Source organism: Rutidosis leptorrhynchoides, chromosome 11, assembly GCF_046630445.1.
Source record: "Rutidosis leptorrhynchoides isolate AG116_Rl617_1_P2 chromosome 11, CSIRO_AGI_Rlap_v1, whole genome shotgun sequence".
NCBI classification, from domain to species: domain Eukaryota; kingdom Viridiplantae; phylum Streptophyta; class Magnoliopsida; order Asterales; family Asteraceae; genus Rutidosis; species Rutidosis leptorrhynchoides.
The window spans coordinates 42,611,336-42,631,136 of record NC_092343.1 but is presented as its reverse complement, the minus strand read 5'-3'; the positions used below and the strand labels follow the sequence as shown (position 1 = coordinate 42,631,136).

The 19,801-nt window shown below is 34.1% G+C and overlaps 1 protein-coding gene and 1 pseudogene across 1 annotated transcript; both read right to left on the bottom strand.

Moving 5' to 3' along the window:
• Positions 1–10,148: 10,148 nt before the first annotated feature.
• On the bottom strand, positions 10,149–12,273 carry LOC139874494 (protein MOS2-like; annotated as a pseudogene).
• A 1,233-nt stretch (positions 12,274–13,506) lies between these two features.
• On the bottom strand, positions 13,507–14,424 carry LOC139874493 (probable receptor-like protein kinase At5g59700). Its single transcript, XM_071861920.1, has one exon. The coding sequence runs from the start codon at positions 14,422–14,424 to the stop codon at positions 13,507–13,509; it is 918 nt and encodes a 305-aa protein (XP_071718021.1).
• Between the last annotated feature and the right edge of the window lie 5,377 nt (positions 14,425–19,801).

Sequence of the window (19,801 nt, the reverse complement as noted above, 5' to 3'; positions counted from 1 at the left end):
ATTTAGAACACGCTACAGACATCATGAATTTACCGTAATGCCGTTTGGATTGACGAACACACTTGCAGTGTTCATGGATTTCATGAACCGTGTGTGTAAGTCATATCTAGACAAGTTTCTTATTGTGTTTATTGATGATATTCTGGTGTATTCTAAGAACGAGGAGGAACATGAGAAACATCTTCATTTGCTACTTGAGGTGCTCAGGAAGGAGCAGATGTATGCGAAGTTTTCAAAGTGTGACTTTTGGTTACGAGAAGTTCAATTTTTGGGTCATATCGTAGGTGTTAATGGTATTCAAGTTGATACTGTAAAGATAGCAACGCTCAAGAAGGGGGAGACTCCTAAGTCGCCAACGCAAGTTCGAAAATTCTTGGGTCTCGCCGGTGATTATAGGAGATTCATGGAGGAATTTTCTACTGTTGCCCGACCGTTAACAACAATGTCTCACAAGGCTAAGAAGTATGAATGGACTGAGCTGCATGAGTTCGCATTTTAGTGGTTAAAAGAGAAATTAACTACTGCCCCAATTTTGTCTTTGCCCGAAGGAACCGAGGACTTCGTAATTTATTGTGATGCTTCACGACAGGGTTTTGGATTGCGTGTTGATGCAACGTAAGAAAGTGATTGCATATGGATCACGACAATTGAGGATACATGAACAGAATTACCTGACACATGATTTAGAACTTGGTGCTGTGGTCTTTGCTTTGAAGATGTGGAGACACTATTTGTACGGTACTAAGTTTATTGTTTTCACGGACCACAAGAGTTTGCATCATATTTTCGATCAAAAACAGCTTAATATGAGACAGAGACATTGGATCGAGCTATTGAACGACTACGACTGCGACATTAGCTATCATCCTAGTAAGGCTAATGTAGTGGCAGATGCTTTGAGTAGGAAGGATAGAGTTAAGCCTATTCGAGTTAGAGTATTGAACTTAACTATTCGAAGGAACCATACTTCACAGATACATGACGCACAGTTAGAGGCGTTGAAAGAAGAGGACGTTGCTACCGAATCGCTTCGAGAAATCGATAAGAAGTTCATTACTCGAGATGATGGAACTCGATATTTCATAGATAGAATTTGGGTACCGAAGTTTGCCAGATTAAGGGAACTAGTGATAGATGAAGCACACAAGACGAGGTATTCTATTCACCCTAGATCCGACAAGATGTACCAAGATCTTAAGGCACTTTATTGATGTCCTAACATGAAAGCTGACATCGCTACCTATGTTGGTAAGTGCTTGACTTGTGCTAAGGTCAAGGCTGAGCATCAGAAACCGTCAGGACTACTGACACAGCCAGAGATTTCTCAGTGGAAGTGGGAAAATATTGTTATGGACTTTATCACTAAGTTACCCAAGACTGTGGGAGGTTATGATACGATTTGAGTTATCATTGATCGTCTCACAAAGTCAACTCAATTTCTACCGATTAGGGAAACGGATAAGATGGAGAAGTTAGCACAGGTTTACATAAAAGAAGTGGTTTCTCGACATGGAGTGCCGATATCTATTATTTTCGACAGAGACAGCATATTTACCTCTAGATTCTAGCAAGCATTGCAAGAGGCAATGAGAACTCATTTAGATATAAGTACAGCATATCACCCTCAAATAGATGGTCAAAGTGAGAGAACCATCCAAACACTAGTAGAATTTTCATATAACGATAGTTGTCACGCAAGTACAAAGGCAGCGCTTTTTGAAGCACTTTTATGGCAGGAAGTGCAGATCACCCGTATGTTGGACTGAGTTAGGAGATAGTCAATTGACTGGTCCTTAGATCATACATGAAACAGCCGAGAAGATCGCGCAGATACAAGAGAAACTGAAAATGGCGCGAAGTCTTCAAAAGAGTTACGCCGACGTTAGAAGGCGAAATATAGAATTTCAGGTTAGAGATAAGGTTATACTCAAAGTATCACCCTGGAAGGGTGTAGTGCCTTTTGGTAAAAGAGGCAAGCTAAGTCCGAGATATATTGGACCATTTGAGATTACCGAGAGAATTGGACCGGTAGCCTACAGGCTGAAACTACTGCAAGAACTCCGCTAAGTTTATGACACTTTCCATGTTTCTAACTTGAAGAAATGCTAATCAGATGAAAGTTTGGTAATTCCTTTAGAAGAGATACAAGTTTATTCCAAGCTTCATTTTGTTGAAGAACCTATTGAGATCTTGGACCGCGAGGTCAAGCGGTTAAAGCAAAGCAGAATCCCGATAGTTAAAGTTCAATGGAAAGCACACAGAGGACTAGAATTCACGTAGGAACATGAAGATCAGATGAAGCAAAAGTATCCGCAACTGCTTCCCGAGGAGAAGACTATGGCAGACGTACACTAAAATTTTGGGACGAAATTTTTCATAACAGGTGGGTAATGTAACAACCCGACTTTTTCCGTTACTATCGTTACTTGTCCGTTAAATATTTAACGGTGATTACTTAGAACCTTATGTGTTTAACAGAATTAAATGCATATTTGATCCTAGTGGATTACTTGAATTAATATGTTATATTAATTTGTGAACTTATTTCGGATAGAAAAATAACTAGAAAACGTTACGATTAAGTTAATCGCCTAGAAAGCTTTTCAGTTTACGGACCTCAGAAAAACGATAAAATAATTATTTCTAATAATTATTGACTTTATGAAAAACTTATTTAATTTATTATTTATTTAGTAAATTAAATCCGGTGAATTCGTTTTAACGACTAGTTAACGTTCCGGAGATCCGGTACGGTTAACGGCACTCGAAACGGACCACACGCGTACAAGAAAATAACGAAACGAATGGTATTTCACTTTTAATCATTATTTTATGTAATTATTATGTTTTAAACATAATTTCAATTTATTAGAATTTATATAGATTAAGAACGCGAGAAATTAACGTTTATCGATCCGGTTTGCGTTTTCGGCTAACGACACTTCAAGGCTCTTAACCGGATCCAATAGAAAGTCATCTAGCATCATTTTTGAGTCCATTAACTTTCTTTTGGACCCTCATGGCCGAAATTCCACTCCACCCCATCATATTGGTCTTGTTTTTAACCCATGGTTACTTGTTACTAGTTTAAGCCCTAACCTAATTAAGGAAATAAGTATAAAAAGGCATTTAATCATAATTCTTCCACCCCTAACCCTAAACCACGACCAATATCAGTTCCCAACACCCCATACATGTCGACATCTTCATCCTAATCAATCACCATCAAAAATTGCTTGTTTGCTTGAACCTTCAACACGAAAGTGCTTCTTTTGATCGTCCTCTACACGTTAGTACTAGTTGATTTGTGTTTAAAGGTATAAACACCAACCCTAATCTTATTAGATCTGATTCTAGTTCAATTACATAGTGTAATCAAGTCTAGTGCTCAATTAACGGTGTCTTGTGTTATCGTTTATCATTTAATTGCTCGATTAGCGTTGTTTGCATGAAAAACGAATTTGTATTTTAATGATCTGATAAAATTAACTTATGAACTGATCTTGGATGATTATCTAGATGGATAGAGATCTAAAAACTATTGAGTTTGGACTTTGATTTTGCATGATTTCGCTACCGGATGATTAAGTTATGATTAATCGAAGTTTTCGTTAGGGTTTGCATGATATCCGAATTTTCTGAGTTGTATGCTTTGTGTTTTAGCTTATATAAAGTGTATTACTATATTTCTTGTGAAAATTTATGCAATTTAGACTTAAGATTTGCGTCAAAAGGCTATGTAATGCTCCCATTATGTCAAAACGAAGTTTCGTGTCGTTAAGTGAGCTGAATCTGTTTTCAAAGTTACATAAAAATTGTTAGAGTGAACTAGGAGTTGATTTAGACTTTGATATTCTGTAATATGTTAGATTAAGTGTTCCTTGACATGTTTCATTTGTATTAGAACTTGCGAAAACGTGAATTGCCATGAGATATACGCTTGTCTATGTGATGTGTCTGATTGTTGGTCAAAAACTGACGAGTCTGTAATATTTTTTGAAACTGTACAAATTAGCTAAAGTAATGCTTCTGATTATTTTATCACTTAAACTTTGAGATTTTTTTAGATGACACCAATTGGCCGTTCATCAACATCTATTTTCTATATTTTATGAAAAATGTTTAAAAACTGACGCGCGAGCAGAAATTTCTGTAATGAACTCAGAATTGATCCTTTCTGATATTGGACTTTTAATTATCGTATAAGGCTTTGGCCAGACTTTTTGGAATCAATTTTAAGTATAGTTATGATCTGGAGTTGATCATAATTTTATGAATTATGTGCTATGTGCTATAGATGTATCTCTTTACGACGTACGAATTTCTAAGGTATGCTCTAAGATGAGGAAAATGCGATTTGCTAAACTATGAGCTATAACATGTTATATGACCTAGGTTTGACATGTTGACCATGTTTGCATAACCCACTGAGATGTTTGACTTTATTTGACCACTTTGACCGAGTTGACTTTTGGTTTGACTTTGGTTGACTTTTGTTGACTTGCTTGGATTAGTTGACTTTTACTTGTTCATTGAGTCAGTCTGAGCACTAGGACTTTGCGTACACTATGGATTGACATTATGACCTATATGTGTATACTTAAGATGACCTATTTGACTAGGTTACATTGTTCAGTCGAGAGTGTTCGATTACAATACGATTTACTAAGATCTTTACGAGTGCTTTTGCTAAGGTGAGTCTACAGTCCCATTTTCTTTAACATTTTTGGGATGAGATACATGCTGCTTTTGAAACTATTTCTTAAACTGTGTTTACAAATGTTTTACATATTAGGCACAAGTAACTTAAACGACTATACATATGAGTTCATAGCTTGATTAACACGTACACTTAATCGGTGTAGCGCCATGATAAGATAAACACATACACTTCGGTGTAGCGCCATGATAAGATAAACACGTACACTTCGGTGTAGCGCCATGATAAGATAAACACGTACACTTCGGTGTAGCGCCATGATAAGATAAACACGTACACTTCTGTGTAGCGCCATGATAAGGTAAACTCGTACACTTAATCGGTGTAGCGCCATAAAGCTTTATAATCAAGTGCTCATGATAATGTATACTTTTCCTATGATGTTTTCCAAGAAAATCTTGTGGCCTAACTTACGAAAAGATTTACTAAACCTGTAGATTCACTCAACTTTATGTTGATCCGTTTTGCATGTTTTATCTCAGGTATTAGTTGCTTACGCTGTAGAACATTGCTGTCATGTAGAAGTCAAGCCAAGCATTGGGACCAGAGTTAATGCGCCGTTAGTGGATTCTGACGGGGTATTACAATCCAAGCAAAAGGGTTAAATCTGTTAAAGATAGTGTGGGTGACTGGATTCCTTGGATTGAAGGTGTTGGAGGCTTTACAAGGGTTGATAAGGATTCAAAGGTTGAGGGGGAGCCTAAGGTTGCAGAAGAGTCACATGCTGAAGGAGAAGGTGATTCTAAGGTTGAAGGGGAGGATAAAACTCAGCAACAGCAACAACAACAATCCAATCCAGAAATTTCAAAGTTATACACAAGAAAGAAAATTATTCCAAAAGAAAGAAGAAGGCTGAAGGGTGTAAATCAAGTGTTATCAGCATAGAATCTGATGATGATAGTGATAGTGATGGTAATGATAATGATATGATATCATCTATTTTGATCAGGGCAGAAAGAAGAAGGGCTAGAGCAGAAAAGAGAGAAGAATCTATGAAACAGAGCTCAGATTCAAATGTGCAAAGAAGGGAGAAGGCTGCTGGTAAAAGAAAGATGAGTTCTGCTGAAGAAGCTGTTGATGATTTAATCAAAAAAACTGCTACTGCAGAAGGAATGTCTGTTGAAGATTATTTGCAGATAATAAGAGAACAAGATTCAAGATCTAAAGCTGAGAAGTTTGTTTTAAAAATGTTAGAGGAAGAAAGAGAATTGGCTGAAAAGTTAAATGATAGATTTTCTTATAGAGGGTTTGAAGATAATACAATTGTTGATTGTATTTTAAGAAGAAATGATGATGGAGTTATTTGTATTGAGTTGATTCTAGATGATAAAAGCAAAAGAATAATCAATTTGGATCAGGTGTTTATTTTGGGTTTATTCGAGTAGAAAGCTATTGCAAGGTGTATTAGAAAGATGCAGGAATGGGATTTGAAACCAGAGGTTCTTAGGCAAATTCATATGTTAGTTCATGTTTCATATGAACTGGGTATGATAGCAGAAGAAGAATATAAAGGATATTGCAGGATTCACTCAGAAGAAGAAAGGACAAAAATTAGTGGGGTAAATCTGATTTTTGAAGATGAGATACATCCAATGTTTCAGGTTCCAAGCCATGTGAAGTTTGAAGATAATGCTTATTTGTCTAATCCTGAAGGTCTGATGTACAAAGACAGAAGAAACACAGAGTGTTTTATGAAAGTTGATAAATTCAAAGATACACAGCTGAGCCATCTGATTGCACTACTCAAAAAGTGTGAATCTGAACAGAGTTTACCATTCAGAAGAAAATTGTCTGACTTCCTGTTTCTTAATTTGACTGAGATTGAAAATAGTTCAAGTTTGAGATTTATGAGTGATGTTATTAAGGATGAGTATGCAAAACTTCAGAAGGAAAAAGCTTCAAGTGAATCTTCAAGTCAAAGAAAGGGTGAAGGAAAGAAAAAAAAACTGGTTGGTTCTAAGCATTAGAATCTGTAAGCTTGTTCATATATTCACAGACTTATTATAGTTTATATTTTTGCTTATATGTTTTGACATCATCGGATAGGAGGAGGAGGGAGGGGGGGGGGGGGGGGGGGGGGGTGGGGGGGGGAGAGATTGTTAGAAATTATGTAAATCTGATGAGTCAAATATTTTTGAGTCAGTATTATTTGAATCTGTAAATCTAGAGTCTGTAATATTTAGAGTCTGGAAGATTGAAAAACACAGACTCTGTTCAACAAAAAAATACAGATTCTATCGGTGCTGAAAAAAGATCAAGATCAAATCAAATACGCGTACAGCAAATCAAGATAAGATTGAAGATATTATATCAAAGCGAATATCTCTGATTTCTAGGAGAAAATAATTGAGAAGATATGGATTATATTGTTTCCTTATATTTTGCTATGGTTGTTTAGGAATTGATTCGATAAGATTTGAGAAGGCTGTTGATTGTGGACCAATTCTCTTCTCTATTGTTTCATTCTCTTTGAGTTAATTTATCAAATAAGTTCAATTGATTCCGTACTTTATAACCTAATTGTTATTCTGTTCAATTGATCTTATATAAACGTTCTAGGTTGTTGATTGTGGACCAACATATATACATTCCACAACCGATCTTATTGTATGTTAATATATATGTATACTAGATTTAAGAATCCGTACGTTTCACAACAGCTCTATAAAATAACATTCGAAAACGTTAGTATTAAGACTCGTTAGCTTAGCCGTATGATACACGACAATATGAGCATCCGCAGTTGGTCAAAGTTTTATACGTGTATCTTGTTCAGTTAAACCATAGTAGTTGAGCAACACGGCAATATGAGCATCTACGGTTGGCCAAGGTTTTTTCACCTACAAACATAAAATAATTATAGTTAAAAATCAAAATAATTATAATTGGTACATATTGTGTACAATAGTATATTAGTTCCATGCCAGTATTGTTGGTAGTCTTAACCGAAAAAGAAAAAAAGACATCATTCATACCAGTTATTAGGGTATATCATTAATAATGAGGAGATAACAAAAATTGATAATAGAACACCTATCCAAAGATGACAATGAACATTTGTTGAAAAAAACAAACAATGACAAACAAACAAATCCTAAACACCCAATTGGTTCTATTCCTAACAACACTTGAACAATCTCATATAAAAACTATATATTAAAAAACCCTCGATACAAATAGCAAACAAAATCAATAGTTGTGTAAACATACAGAGCGAAAAACAAATCATTTTGTTGAGAATGAATAAGACTGATTCGCATTCAGGAACGTCGGACTGTTGTAGCAATCGGTCAGTACTAACACCCTTCGAAAACAAAAGTTCTATAAAAATATTTGAACGAAATATAAAGCTACTAAACAAAATGAAACAAATTACAACTCCAAATATTTACTAACCAAAAGTTAACATTTACTAATAGAACCATACCAGTGGCAGCATATGTTTGTTCAATAGTATTACCACCAGCTGCAAAGACAATTAAAATGTGTAATGAAATCAACTACCTAAAATCAACATAACAATAAAAATACAAAAGCATACGCATTTCAGAGATGATGTGATATTAATTAACCAAAGTATAACACTTCGGAATAAAAACATACTACCACCATAAGAGCTTCAAAATAAAAGTTAAGGATGTAAAACCCCTTAATTGAACATGGAGTGGTGGTTTTACTAATCATAAAACCAATCGATATGCACATAAGCATACCGTTAGAATTGAAAACTCGGTAATCGTTAAATAAAAGAACTCTGTGAATTCTAGAAGTTCCAACACATGGTTCAACTAAATGACGATCGTCCATCATAGCAATAAACAAACATAGTATTATATATGCAGACATGATTGAAATTCAAAAAACACCATAACAACAACACAATAAAGTAAACATTACATAAAAGTTAGCTTACCGTTTGCAACCAAAATGTGTGTAAGTTTGAAAGTCGTAACCAAAATGTGTTTCGTTTGACTTTTTATAATTGATACATACATGTGAGATAACTTATGCAAGTTGTAAGCATTAATGCACCAAAACCAGCGTATCAATCGGCACCCCAGGATCAGTCTGCGCAGATAGCACGTTGTTTAGTCTCATTTGAATATGGGTTATGTTAAAAGGGAAACGGGTAAGATGGGTTGATAAAAATATCAGTTAAAAGGGAAACGGGTCAAAAGCAGCTGAAAATGTATATTTGGATAGGAAATGGGTCAAAATATTACCTTCATATCAAGACCACTGCTGCAAATTGCATCTACTATTTCAATTTTTGTACCATCGATTTTGATTGGAAGTTTTGAGTTAGACCTACAAACCCCAACGAATTTCGCATCTTGATCATATAACACAACCGACTGCAGATCACGAAGAAGTTCAGGAAAACAAGAACCAATTCAGTTTATTCCATTAAAAACAGGAAGTGCACGGGTGGCAATATCGGCAATATCAGCCCATTTATATAGAACTGGATCTAACTGATAATATTACATAAAAATCAAACTGGTCACTTAAGCGAATGGGTTAAGCTGGCCAAAAGTCGTCTGGTGTGTAAGTGCTTACTTAAGTGACTGGTGCATCATGTATTCACGTCCGACAATTTGACATATTTACTATAAAAATACAAGCTTTAACTCATTTAAATAGTATAGGTAACTGGCGTTTGTATTAAAGATACAGATGGAACATATACGTCGATGTTGTTATTATTAATATTCCCAGACAGAACATTTTTACTATCAATAGATCTTTTCTGACGTTTTCTAGGTGCCATCATATAACTATAACGTCAAACAATATATCTAACTACATCTAAGCTAACACAAATAAAGCAACATATGCAACCATTTATGGCCACTAACACCACAAAAAAGACAACATATTAAATATCAAGTCATTAAACAATAGCAGAACGATCTCTTAAAAACATCATAATACTAAATAACCAAACTGCAGATAAGAAACCGCAAAGCGTAATATAGCTAATTCTTAAACATTTGCATACCATCTACTAAAAACGTGATATATAACAGTAAAAGGAAAAAAGGGTAAACGGAAAATATCAAACAAACTTACGGCACAACGTCGTTAAGCGCATGTAAAGAAGCAATCGACAAAAGCAAAGCGCAACACACGTGAAAATATAAACACAACATAATATCAAGCTACAACATTCTACACATAGCGCTACGAAAAACACAATTACCGAAACGTTAACGACAATAACAAACTGTAGAAACGACATACGTAATTGATAAAAAAAAAAATAATTAATGATTCGGTCAAATAAGTATATTTTAGGGTGGTTATCTTTTCCAATTTTCAAAAGATAACTGATTTGTCGTATTATATGGAGATTTATTAATGACAACCGGATCGTTGGCCAATTATAAGATAACAAAGATAATAGGAATGACAAAGATCGTTGGCAAAATTGCGACTTCTTTATAATAATCACAATAGATAAACAAAACTGCAGAATAATAAAAAGCTAGGTCCTTTATATAATAGGACAACACAAATAATTAAGGAAACAAAATTTGGATCAAATCCTTATTGAGAATAGTAATTGGAAACAAATCAAATCGATTCTTTCTTGGTTTGCACTTCAAGCTAATCTCATCCTACACCATTCTTGATCCTTCTAGAATCATCCACCGTATATGCATCATTTATCTTTTACCCAAATCTACTACTATACAGAGTATTATATTTTAAAACTAACAGGAATGATCTTAAACAATAACTGGAATATAAAATAAGCACTCACACCTTAATTTTGTGCGATAACTAATCGATTAGCATTCAAATGATGAAAATGACTCCAACCGTCAAAATGAATGACTATCAATGTAGGAGATTTGACCTGTACCAAATACACAGTTTGTAAAATGTATTAACAATTTATAAAAAAAAAAAATAAATAAATAAAAAAAAAAAAACCAAACTGAGTATAATTGATCTCAATGACCCAAACAGCTGTTGATGATTACAGATTATGTTGCATAAGAAAATACTATGGCTATGTAGACCCTAATACAAAAGCAAGAGCTACAAGAAATAACTTATCTATAAAGGGATCAGCGTAAGACGATTCTTAATTTCAATTTCCTATTACTAACATGAGTAAATTATTTAAAGATTTACATCCCACTGGCAATATGAACCATCACATAAAGTAAGCATATATAACTCAGAACCAATAAAATAACCAAAAATGCAATTATATCCAGTGGCGGAACTTGACCCCGACTCGAGGGGGGGCGAAACTAATCGAAGGGGGGTAAACACTAAAAAAAACCTTATTTTTCCGTAAAAAAAAAAATTTTTTAGTGTAAAATTTTTTTTTTTTCCCGAAATCGAGGGGGGCCGGATACCCCCTTTTGTCCCTATAATGTACCGCCCCTGATTATATCCTTTATAAATTCTAATAACCATACCAAACTAATAACTTCAACAACCAGGTTACCATAGCAATAGTAAAGTTCATATCATAAAGTTTCACAACAATATCATATCATTATCAAAAGCAATACTTGAAATACCTTAAACATGACACCAATCAGTTTCCAATATCATCAAGATCTCCAACATACTCAGCAATTTGGTCAAATTTAACATTAATCAGCGCATGTGTGTCTGCATCACGAACAACCGCCGTTTCACTATCCATATCCTTCTCTTGCAAACTCCCATAAACACCTTTACATTTACCATACAAAACAAGAACAGGTCCACCAAGTTTAGGCAATACAGTCTCAATAAACTCTTGTTCAACACCTTGTCTAATCTCCCTATCCTTATCCATAGATATATCACAAGTCGTTCGACCTACAACATCAACAATCTCACCTTTTTGCAAATACAATCTCCCTCTTTTTAAATTTTCACTAATAATTTTAACTCTAATACGACTAGTTAACCAAGTTTCTACGCGTGTCTCTCGACCCCGTTAACTTCCCTTGTTATTATAACTCGACTCGCCCTTACTATCTCTGATTACTAACACTTTGTTTTCTCGTTTTTGCTTCCGTTTTCGTATCCATTTTCGCAACTTTGTTACTGTTATTGTTGCCATTGCTATCTTTAGTTGGGGGCATTGGCATATCATTAAGGAACCCTAACACTTGTCTTCCAGTTCTTTTCGCATACTCGAAAACTTTCACAACTTTCGCATTCTTTCCAATTCCATATCCTTCAACCCACCCATAACCTCGCAACAACGCAGATGCGAAATCATCCACCGAAACATTATCCTCCGCTAACCTATCATCAATATCATTCCTAAATCTATTCAACATCAAATTCGCATTCGGTTTCGATCCAAGACCTGAATCGGAATCCTTTTTCGTACGGATATTGAGACCGTAAGTGATGTTCGGGTCATCAGCTGACACGGTTGTCGAATACGCGACATCAAATTGAAGATTAGGATCATCGGATTTAGTGATGTTCTTCAATTTTTGGTGAGGTGGCCATTCGTTGGATTTTGGAGCGATAGCATAAGAGCTTTTAGAATTGGGATCGGGTAAGGGTTTGGATGTATCGAATACAGTATTTAATCAACTTAAAACCCATGTATTTAATCATAAGAAAGCTTCATCTCCTTCCGATGTATTTAATCATCTTAAAACCCATGGGGGTGTCTTCTTCAAGTGACACACGTTCGTTTGCTGAAAAACTATTTCGGAAAGTTGAGCATAAAGTTCAGGATCATAGAGTTGTCCACTCTTTCTTTTACTATTTATTTATAATATAATATAATATAATATAATATAATATAATAATCCTCATAGTAAATTAAATTTTAATAGATAATTGGTTGGCTAGTGTTATTAATTTTTGTTACTATTGGATTTAAAATTGCTTTATCGACAAGAAGAAGAAGCGGCAGCAATGCTTGCCGGAAAGCGAGGACTTGCAATACATTGGAGGCAGAAGACGGTGATAATAATGATTAGCGTGGGGCCCCTAGTTCGATTGCTTCACAGTTGAAAAAGTTAGGTACGCGAGAGAAACGTTACAGGAAAAATAATGAAAACCTGGAGGATGAGAATGAAGATGACAAGGTAGATTATTTGTACAATTATTATTATTCATTAATTTTTTTTTATTTTTTTATTTTGGTACCATATGATACTCTATATTGGGTAAGCGAGAGAAACGTTACAGGAAAAATAATGAAGAAAACCTGTTTGATTCGCACCTCTCACTCGCTGATTGATCTCCTCAACATCATCTTGAATTGAAGAGGATTTAGTGAATTGTTTCGCAAGAATAATTTTAAGATAAAACTTTCAGAAGCCATTCAATTTTCGCGGTACATATGCTACACATTAATATGCATATACCGTATAGTACAAAACAATTATAACAACCTACGATACTAAAAAACAACCTCGCAAATTCGTGACTTGTAATCCGGTCTTGCATCCAATATCCTTACAGTCTTACAAACTCCATATGCACACCTCTACTTCCAAGTATTTCAATAAGGTCCTCTAACATCTCAAAAGTTACATCAACACCCGATGATTAATCTAGAAAACCACAAATAAGTATGTGACATTTATTTGTTCACAATAAGTTTGAACAAGTATAATTTTGAGCAGATGCAATGAATACATTTGTGCAGATACTTAATTGTTCTAATTCCACCACTAGCTTCTCAATTTGGACAATTTGCACATGAATAAACAGCATCTTTTATCTTATATCTTATAAAAATATAGTAATACCAATATGGTAAAAGAACTCATGAAAGTCTAATGCATATAGTACTACATAATTCAAAAGCCTCCTACTTGTAAACGATCTGCTTTCTCAAGTTGCAACCAAAGTTCATCCACGTCTGGACGTAGTGTTGGATCCTCTTGTAAGCAAGAATACGCTGCTTTTGAAAAACATTTGAATGATTCCGGATTCATTTGATTCCATAAATCAGGATGAATTATATCCTTCATTGTTCCATTTTCATAATGATATTTGGCGAGCGAAGCTAGCAACTTATTTTCTTCAAATGCATTCCCCCCACACAACAATTCAAATAAAACGACTCCAAATGAGTAAATATCCGACTTGTAATTCACACCTCCATACTTTTCAATAGCAGGATCTATATACCCTTGTGTGCCAATCGCTTCCGAATTCAAAACTAGGTTCCTTCGTTCTTTTGAATGTTTGATGGAATAATCAAATCCAGATAACCTCGGCATCCAATCATCATCTAATAAAATTGTGGAGCTGTTAATATTACGGTGTATGATATAATCACCTTCCAACTCCGTTTGAATACTGGATATTCCCCGACAAATAGCAACAGTAATAGCAAATCTTTGGTCCACATCGAGGGTCAACGGATCTTTTATATAGCGTGAGAGACTTCCGTTGGGATAATGGTGGTTTATGACGATATTCTCACCTTTTTCGTCACAAAACCCAATCATAGCGACTATTTCATCAATCCACATGAACCTAGAAAGCGAAGAAACCTCAGCCCAGAACTCGATGTCTCTGTGTCCGTACTTTCGATCTAACCTTCGAGCAACAATTTCAATCATCTTTCCTTCATGATCAAGTTTCCCTATGTAAACATTTCCAAAATCACCTTTCATGATGATATTGTTACCAGAGAAGTTGTTGGTTACATCTAGTATCTTTTGAAGTGGGATTCGTATTTGGGCAAGTTTTGTGATTGCAGATTCCATTTATGTACGAATCAAGAGAAATTTAATACAAGAAACAAAAAGTTACAATAATCTAAGGTCCAGTGACAGTAAGATATAGTTTTTGAGTAGAAAAAAGGGGAAAAAAATAGAGAGAGAGAACTGAGTTGGTGGTGGTCTTGTGTATCTATTCAACGGAGGGTGCACCAACACGTTTTCAAAAAGAAACTGAATGGGTCATAACAACAGAATATATTATCTATACCTAAAAATCTTTATTGTTGTTTCATTTCTTAATTACTTTTTATTTACGCTTAATAATGTTTTAAAAGTTATGGAAAACGTTAATTTCATCTCGTTGATCTGTAAACCCACTTGTCCATATCTTTTTTGTAATAGAAAGAACTAGTTTTTTAACCCTCGCTTCGCGCCGGGGTTCGGTTTCCAATGTATTTTATTGCGTTTATTTTACAAAATTATTTCGTGGCTAACGATGATGTCGTTGAAGCGCAACTTGAGTCGAACGAAAAGGTATAACTCATCAAAGATTTAGATGTTATCTTAAATTAACAATATATGTGTATTTCTACGTTTCGCTATGGAGTTGTTGACTTTTTAAAATTCAACGCAATTAACTCGTTAGCTTATATTAACACTCCGTATGATTTAAGAATAGAATATTTACTGTGTAATATCAAAAAAATTACTAAATAATTTTTTTTTTAAAATAATAAGACCCATATGTACATGCTGTTAATAGATGAAAATAGTTACGGATCCCGTGAGGAAAAAATCAACGTGTATGAAAGGTAGACTCAAATATTTAGCGTTTTTTAAAAAGCGTCCGTTTTGCGTATAGTTAGTGACATTATGTTCGTAAAGTTATTTCGAGCTTAACGATGGTGTCGAAAAAATTTAACTCGTTGCGGGCGAGAAGATATGACCCGTTGAATATTTGAGTGGAGTTTATTTAAGTTTTTTTTATGAAAATGTTGATTTGACACTTTACCCCCCTGTTTGGGGAGTCGATTTTATTTTTTGAACAAATTGTGGGGCCTTTTTTGAAAAAAAATGGAAAAAAAGGTGAAAGGGCGAAAATGTCTTCGGTACTATTCATAACTTTTGTCTAATAGATAATATGGTAATATCGGGAAATATTATTTTTACATAAATAAATTGTAAATTAATTAAATAAATACTAAGAGTATTCTACCCTTAGATTTCAAATCTATTGTCTAGTATTCCTTTTTTATATTGTTCTAAATTAATTATTCACTTTCATAAATAAATAAGAATAAACATGTAAAGTTCCTTTTTTGAAATGGCCCGCCCAAATTCATATGGACAAATACATAAACATTTGGTTCCATTGCGAGGTACAGACCTCTATATGATACGTTTTACAAACATTGCATTCATTTTAAAAGACAAACTTTCATTACAACGAAAGTTGACAGTATGCATACCATTTCAAAATACATCCACTCTATGCCAATGATATAAATCTGTTTCCCAAAATATAAATGACTAATCTGTCATTCATTTAATAATACTCTTTTTGAACTCGAATGATTTGAATGCAACGTCTTTTGAAATATATCATGAACGACTCCAAGTAATATCTTTAAAACGAGCAAATGCACAGCGGAAGATTTCTTTCGTACCTGAGAATAAACATGCTTAAAAGTATGAACCAAAAGTTTGGTGAGTTCATAGGTTTATCGTAAACAATCATTTCAATAATTTTAATAGACCACAAGATTTCATTTTCGTACAAAGTGCAGGTCTGTTCACTGCTATAAAATCCATTCATATGATGAACACCTGGTAACCGACATTCACAAAATGCATATAGAATATCTCCAAAATATACAGGCATATAGCAATCAGTATGGTAAATACAGAACTTCTCGTCTGTTACGTATAATCCTCGAAGTACTAAAGCAGTTCATATCACTGACTGGGGCGTGTCAAAGCCCATAGATCTATCTTTAGGATTCGCGTCAATTAGGGGTCATTTCCCTAATTCTTAGGTTACCAAGTTAAAAGGGCGATATTCGGTATTCGTAATCCAACCATAGAATGTAGTTTTAAGTACTTGTGTCTATTTCGTTAAACATTTATAAAAGCGCATGTATTCTCAGTCCCAAAATATATATTGCAAAGCATTTAGTAAAAAGGGAGCAAACGAACTCACGATACGATATTTTGTAGTAAAAATATGCTGATAACGCCAAAATTATACATATTTATTGTCGTTATTTCGATCCAATGTTGTTTCCATTTGTATGAAATTGTTTTACTTATGTATTGTAATTCATAAATATCTGTAATAATCCATTGTGAGTGAATAAATGAAGACCAACAACGAAAAAGGCGTCAAAACGAAGATTGAACGCGTAAAACAGCCTGAAACTACTGAAACATGTCCAAATGTGGCCCATCTCTCTAAGATGCGGCGCATCTATGCACAAATAAATCCCGACAGTTTTAAATGCGGGGCATCAAGAATTTCTGGACCAAAACAGCCCCAGATGCGGCGCATCCAAGTCAGATGCGGCGCACCTATTCCAGATGCGGCACATCTGTTGCCATACCGACAGTTCTGAGTGCCAAAACGAGCTGGATTACACTAGGTTTAAAGGGATGAGGCGCATCCAAAGGAGATGCGGCGCATCTGGTCTTTTTCTGGCTAAAATACCTAACTTTTGAGTCTATTTAAAGAACCCTTTGGTTACATACTTGAGACACCAGAATATAAACGAATTCTCTCTGTTCTAATACGAAATTTAAGGCTCAAAGAAGGGTACAAGATCAATCTCCACTTTTTCAACATCAAGATTAAGCTAGGATCATTTATCGCAATTGGTATTATCGTTCTACATCTTTTAAACATGATTTCAATCTGTATTTATTGTTTTGTTAGTTCCATTATGATTATGTTTGGCTAAAAGCATTGTGTGTTTGCTTCAATGTAAGATTTATGGCTTGGGATTGTTCTATACTTCGATGTTATGCTAGTTACATATATGTTTGATTAATTAAATCACCTAGTCCAACCACAAGAACCATAGTTATGATTGTTTAGTTCTTTACTTCAGTTACATAAATTGTAAACCAATTAATGTGAGTTAACTCGGTGAACAATTTATGCTTCAATACAACTAGTAATCTAGACGGTTAGATACATGGGCTTAAGTGATTTCGTTATGTGTTTAATCCGATAATTGAAGTAGTTTCAAAGCAACATAGTCATGAAATTACCCCAAGTAATTGTTGTAGTTTAGATTTTATGTGAGTTTAACCGGGTTGGGTCTAGTTAGTTAAATCAATCTAAATTACCTTGTTCTTTCAATAAATCCATTGTTGTACCATCTTTATATCCTAGTTCAATTATAATAATTGTGACTTGATTTACGTGAGTTTATCATAGGCTATAATTTGTACTTCAACACCTAGTGATCTAGTCACCTATATGTGAGTATAAGATGATAATTGGATGATATTTAGGTTTTACAATCGTGTAGTTTACTTAGAGTGATCTTAGTAAACTAGGTTTTATGTGAATTTAACCAAGAAAGAATCTTGTTGATTAAACATAGTTCTTAAGTTTATAGATATTGTGAAATTGATATAAACTGCTCAATTGTAACTATTACATAACGGTTTTAATTATAAAAGAACAATCCCTGTCATTTATCAAACATAGAAGTAAACACCGCATTCTCATTCTTATTATTTACCATATTTAAATTACTTTTTTGTTACCAAAAATACAACTTCAAACATAAACTCCCCCTTCAGAATAATTAATCGTTGTAAAGTCCTTGAAACAAACTTCTCACTGTGGATCGAACTGGTCAATTTACTTGCTAGTTACTGCATGATCGGGTTTAGTTGCCTGTATTGTGTGTTAATTATTAAGGATATTGTCTACATTTTAAAGGTTACGTCTTAACAGATCAACTTTTTTGCGCCGCTGCCGGGGAGCGGTTTTGTTAAAAGATTTTAAAAGGCTTTGAATTATTCGATCCTTTTGTAGGAATTGAATTTCTAGAAAAGTTACTTTTTATTGTGAATTTGTGTTTTTGCAATTGGTTTGTTTGTGGTGTTGCGATTGCAGAATAGGTATTAATGCATGAATCTACGTTCTTCCAACTCTGATTTAACTCCTTCTGTGATGACCCGTCCAAATCCCTTTAGACGAAGTACATCTTTCATCGATTTCATTGCGAGGTATTTGACCTCTATATGATACGTTTTACAAACATTGCATTCTTTTGAAAAGGCACACCATAAATGAATATCTAAATCCAAGGTTTTCGACATCTGATGATGTCTACATATAGACAATCACCGAAAATAATATTTTACAATAATACATCCGTTAACAATGTAGTCAAAATAAGATACACGGTGATGATTTTGTGAATGCAAAGTTTTCTCGAATAAAGCATGTATGACTCCATGCACATAGCTTGTATAACATATAAGCAAACAGCGGAAGACTTCTAGGAACTTGAGAATAAACATGCTAAAAGTTTTAACATAAAGGTTGGTGAGTTCATAGTTTTAATGTTGCGCACAATATGTATATAAAGGTGGACCACAAGATTTCAGTTATTTCATCCAAAACATTTATCAAAATATTCTACGAAATTGAGCACCTCGGTAACAAAACTTAACATATATATAATAAGTACCCATGTTTTAACATACATGCAACCAACATGTACAATACACGCAAACCAACGTGTACTAAACTCAAATAGTATATGTCCGCTTTATAGTTCAGGCTAGGGTCTCTATACCTGGAATGGACGGGGATGTCAAGCCCTATGGATCCATATAAAACTACTCACGCCCACCAGTTCTTATAAGCGGCAGTTACTAGTTACCAAAGCTAAGGGATTTTCGGTTCAAACTCATTGTAGAATTAAGTATGTAAATACTTGTGTCCATTGCGTATAAAATAAAGTGCATGCATTCTCAGCCCAAAAATATAGATTGCAAAAGCAATTAAAAAGGGATCTATAAACTCACCTGTAATTCGTAGATAGTAAATAATATTATTTTTCAATCCGGTGAAAAATACGACTCGGCCTTCGACTGATTCACGAACCTATGATAATAATATATATATCAACTATACAATAATTATATTTGAATAATAATTATATCATACTTATATGATACTTTTAGATTGTCAAGTTAGTAGTCCAATGTTAGTAGTCCAATAGTCCGATAGTCCAATAGTCCGATAATCCGATAATATATATATATATATATATATATATATATATATATATATATATATATATATATATATATATATATATATATATATATATATATATATAAGATCTCAGGATTAACCAAGGTTAATATGTATATTGTGTTAGAATTAACTAACACTATT

What these genes read in the sequence shown, in the direction of transcription:
- LOC139874493 (XM_071861920.1), bottom strand. Translation starts at nt 14,424, where the DNA reads ATGGAATCTGCAATCACAAAACTTGCCCAAATACGAATCCCACTTCAA.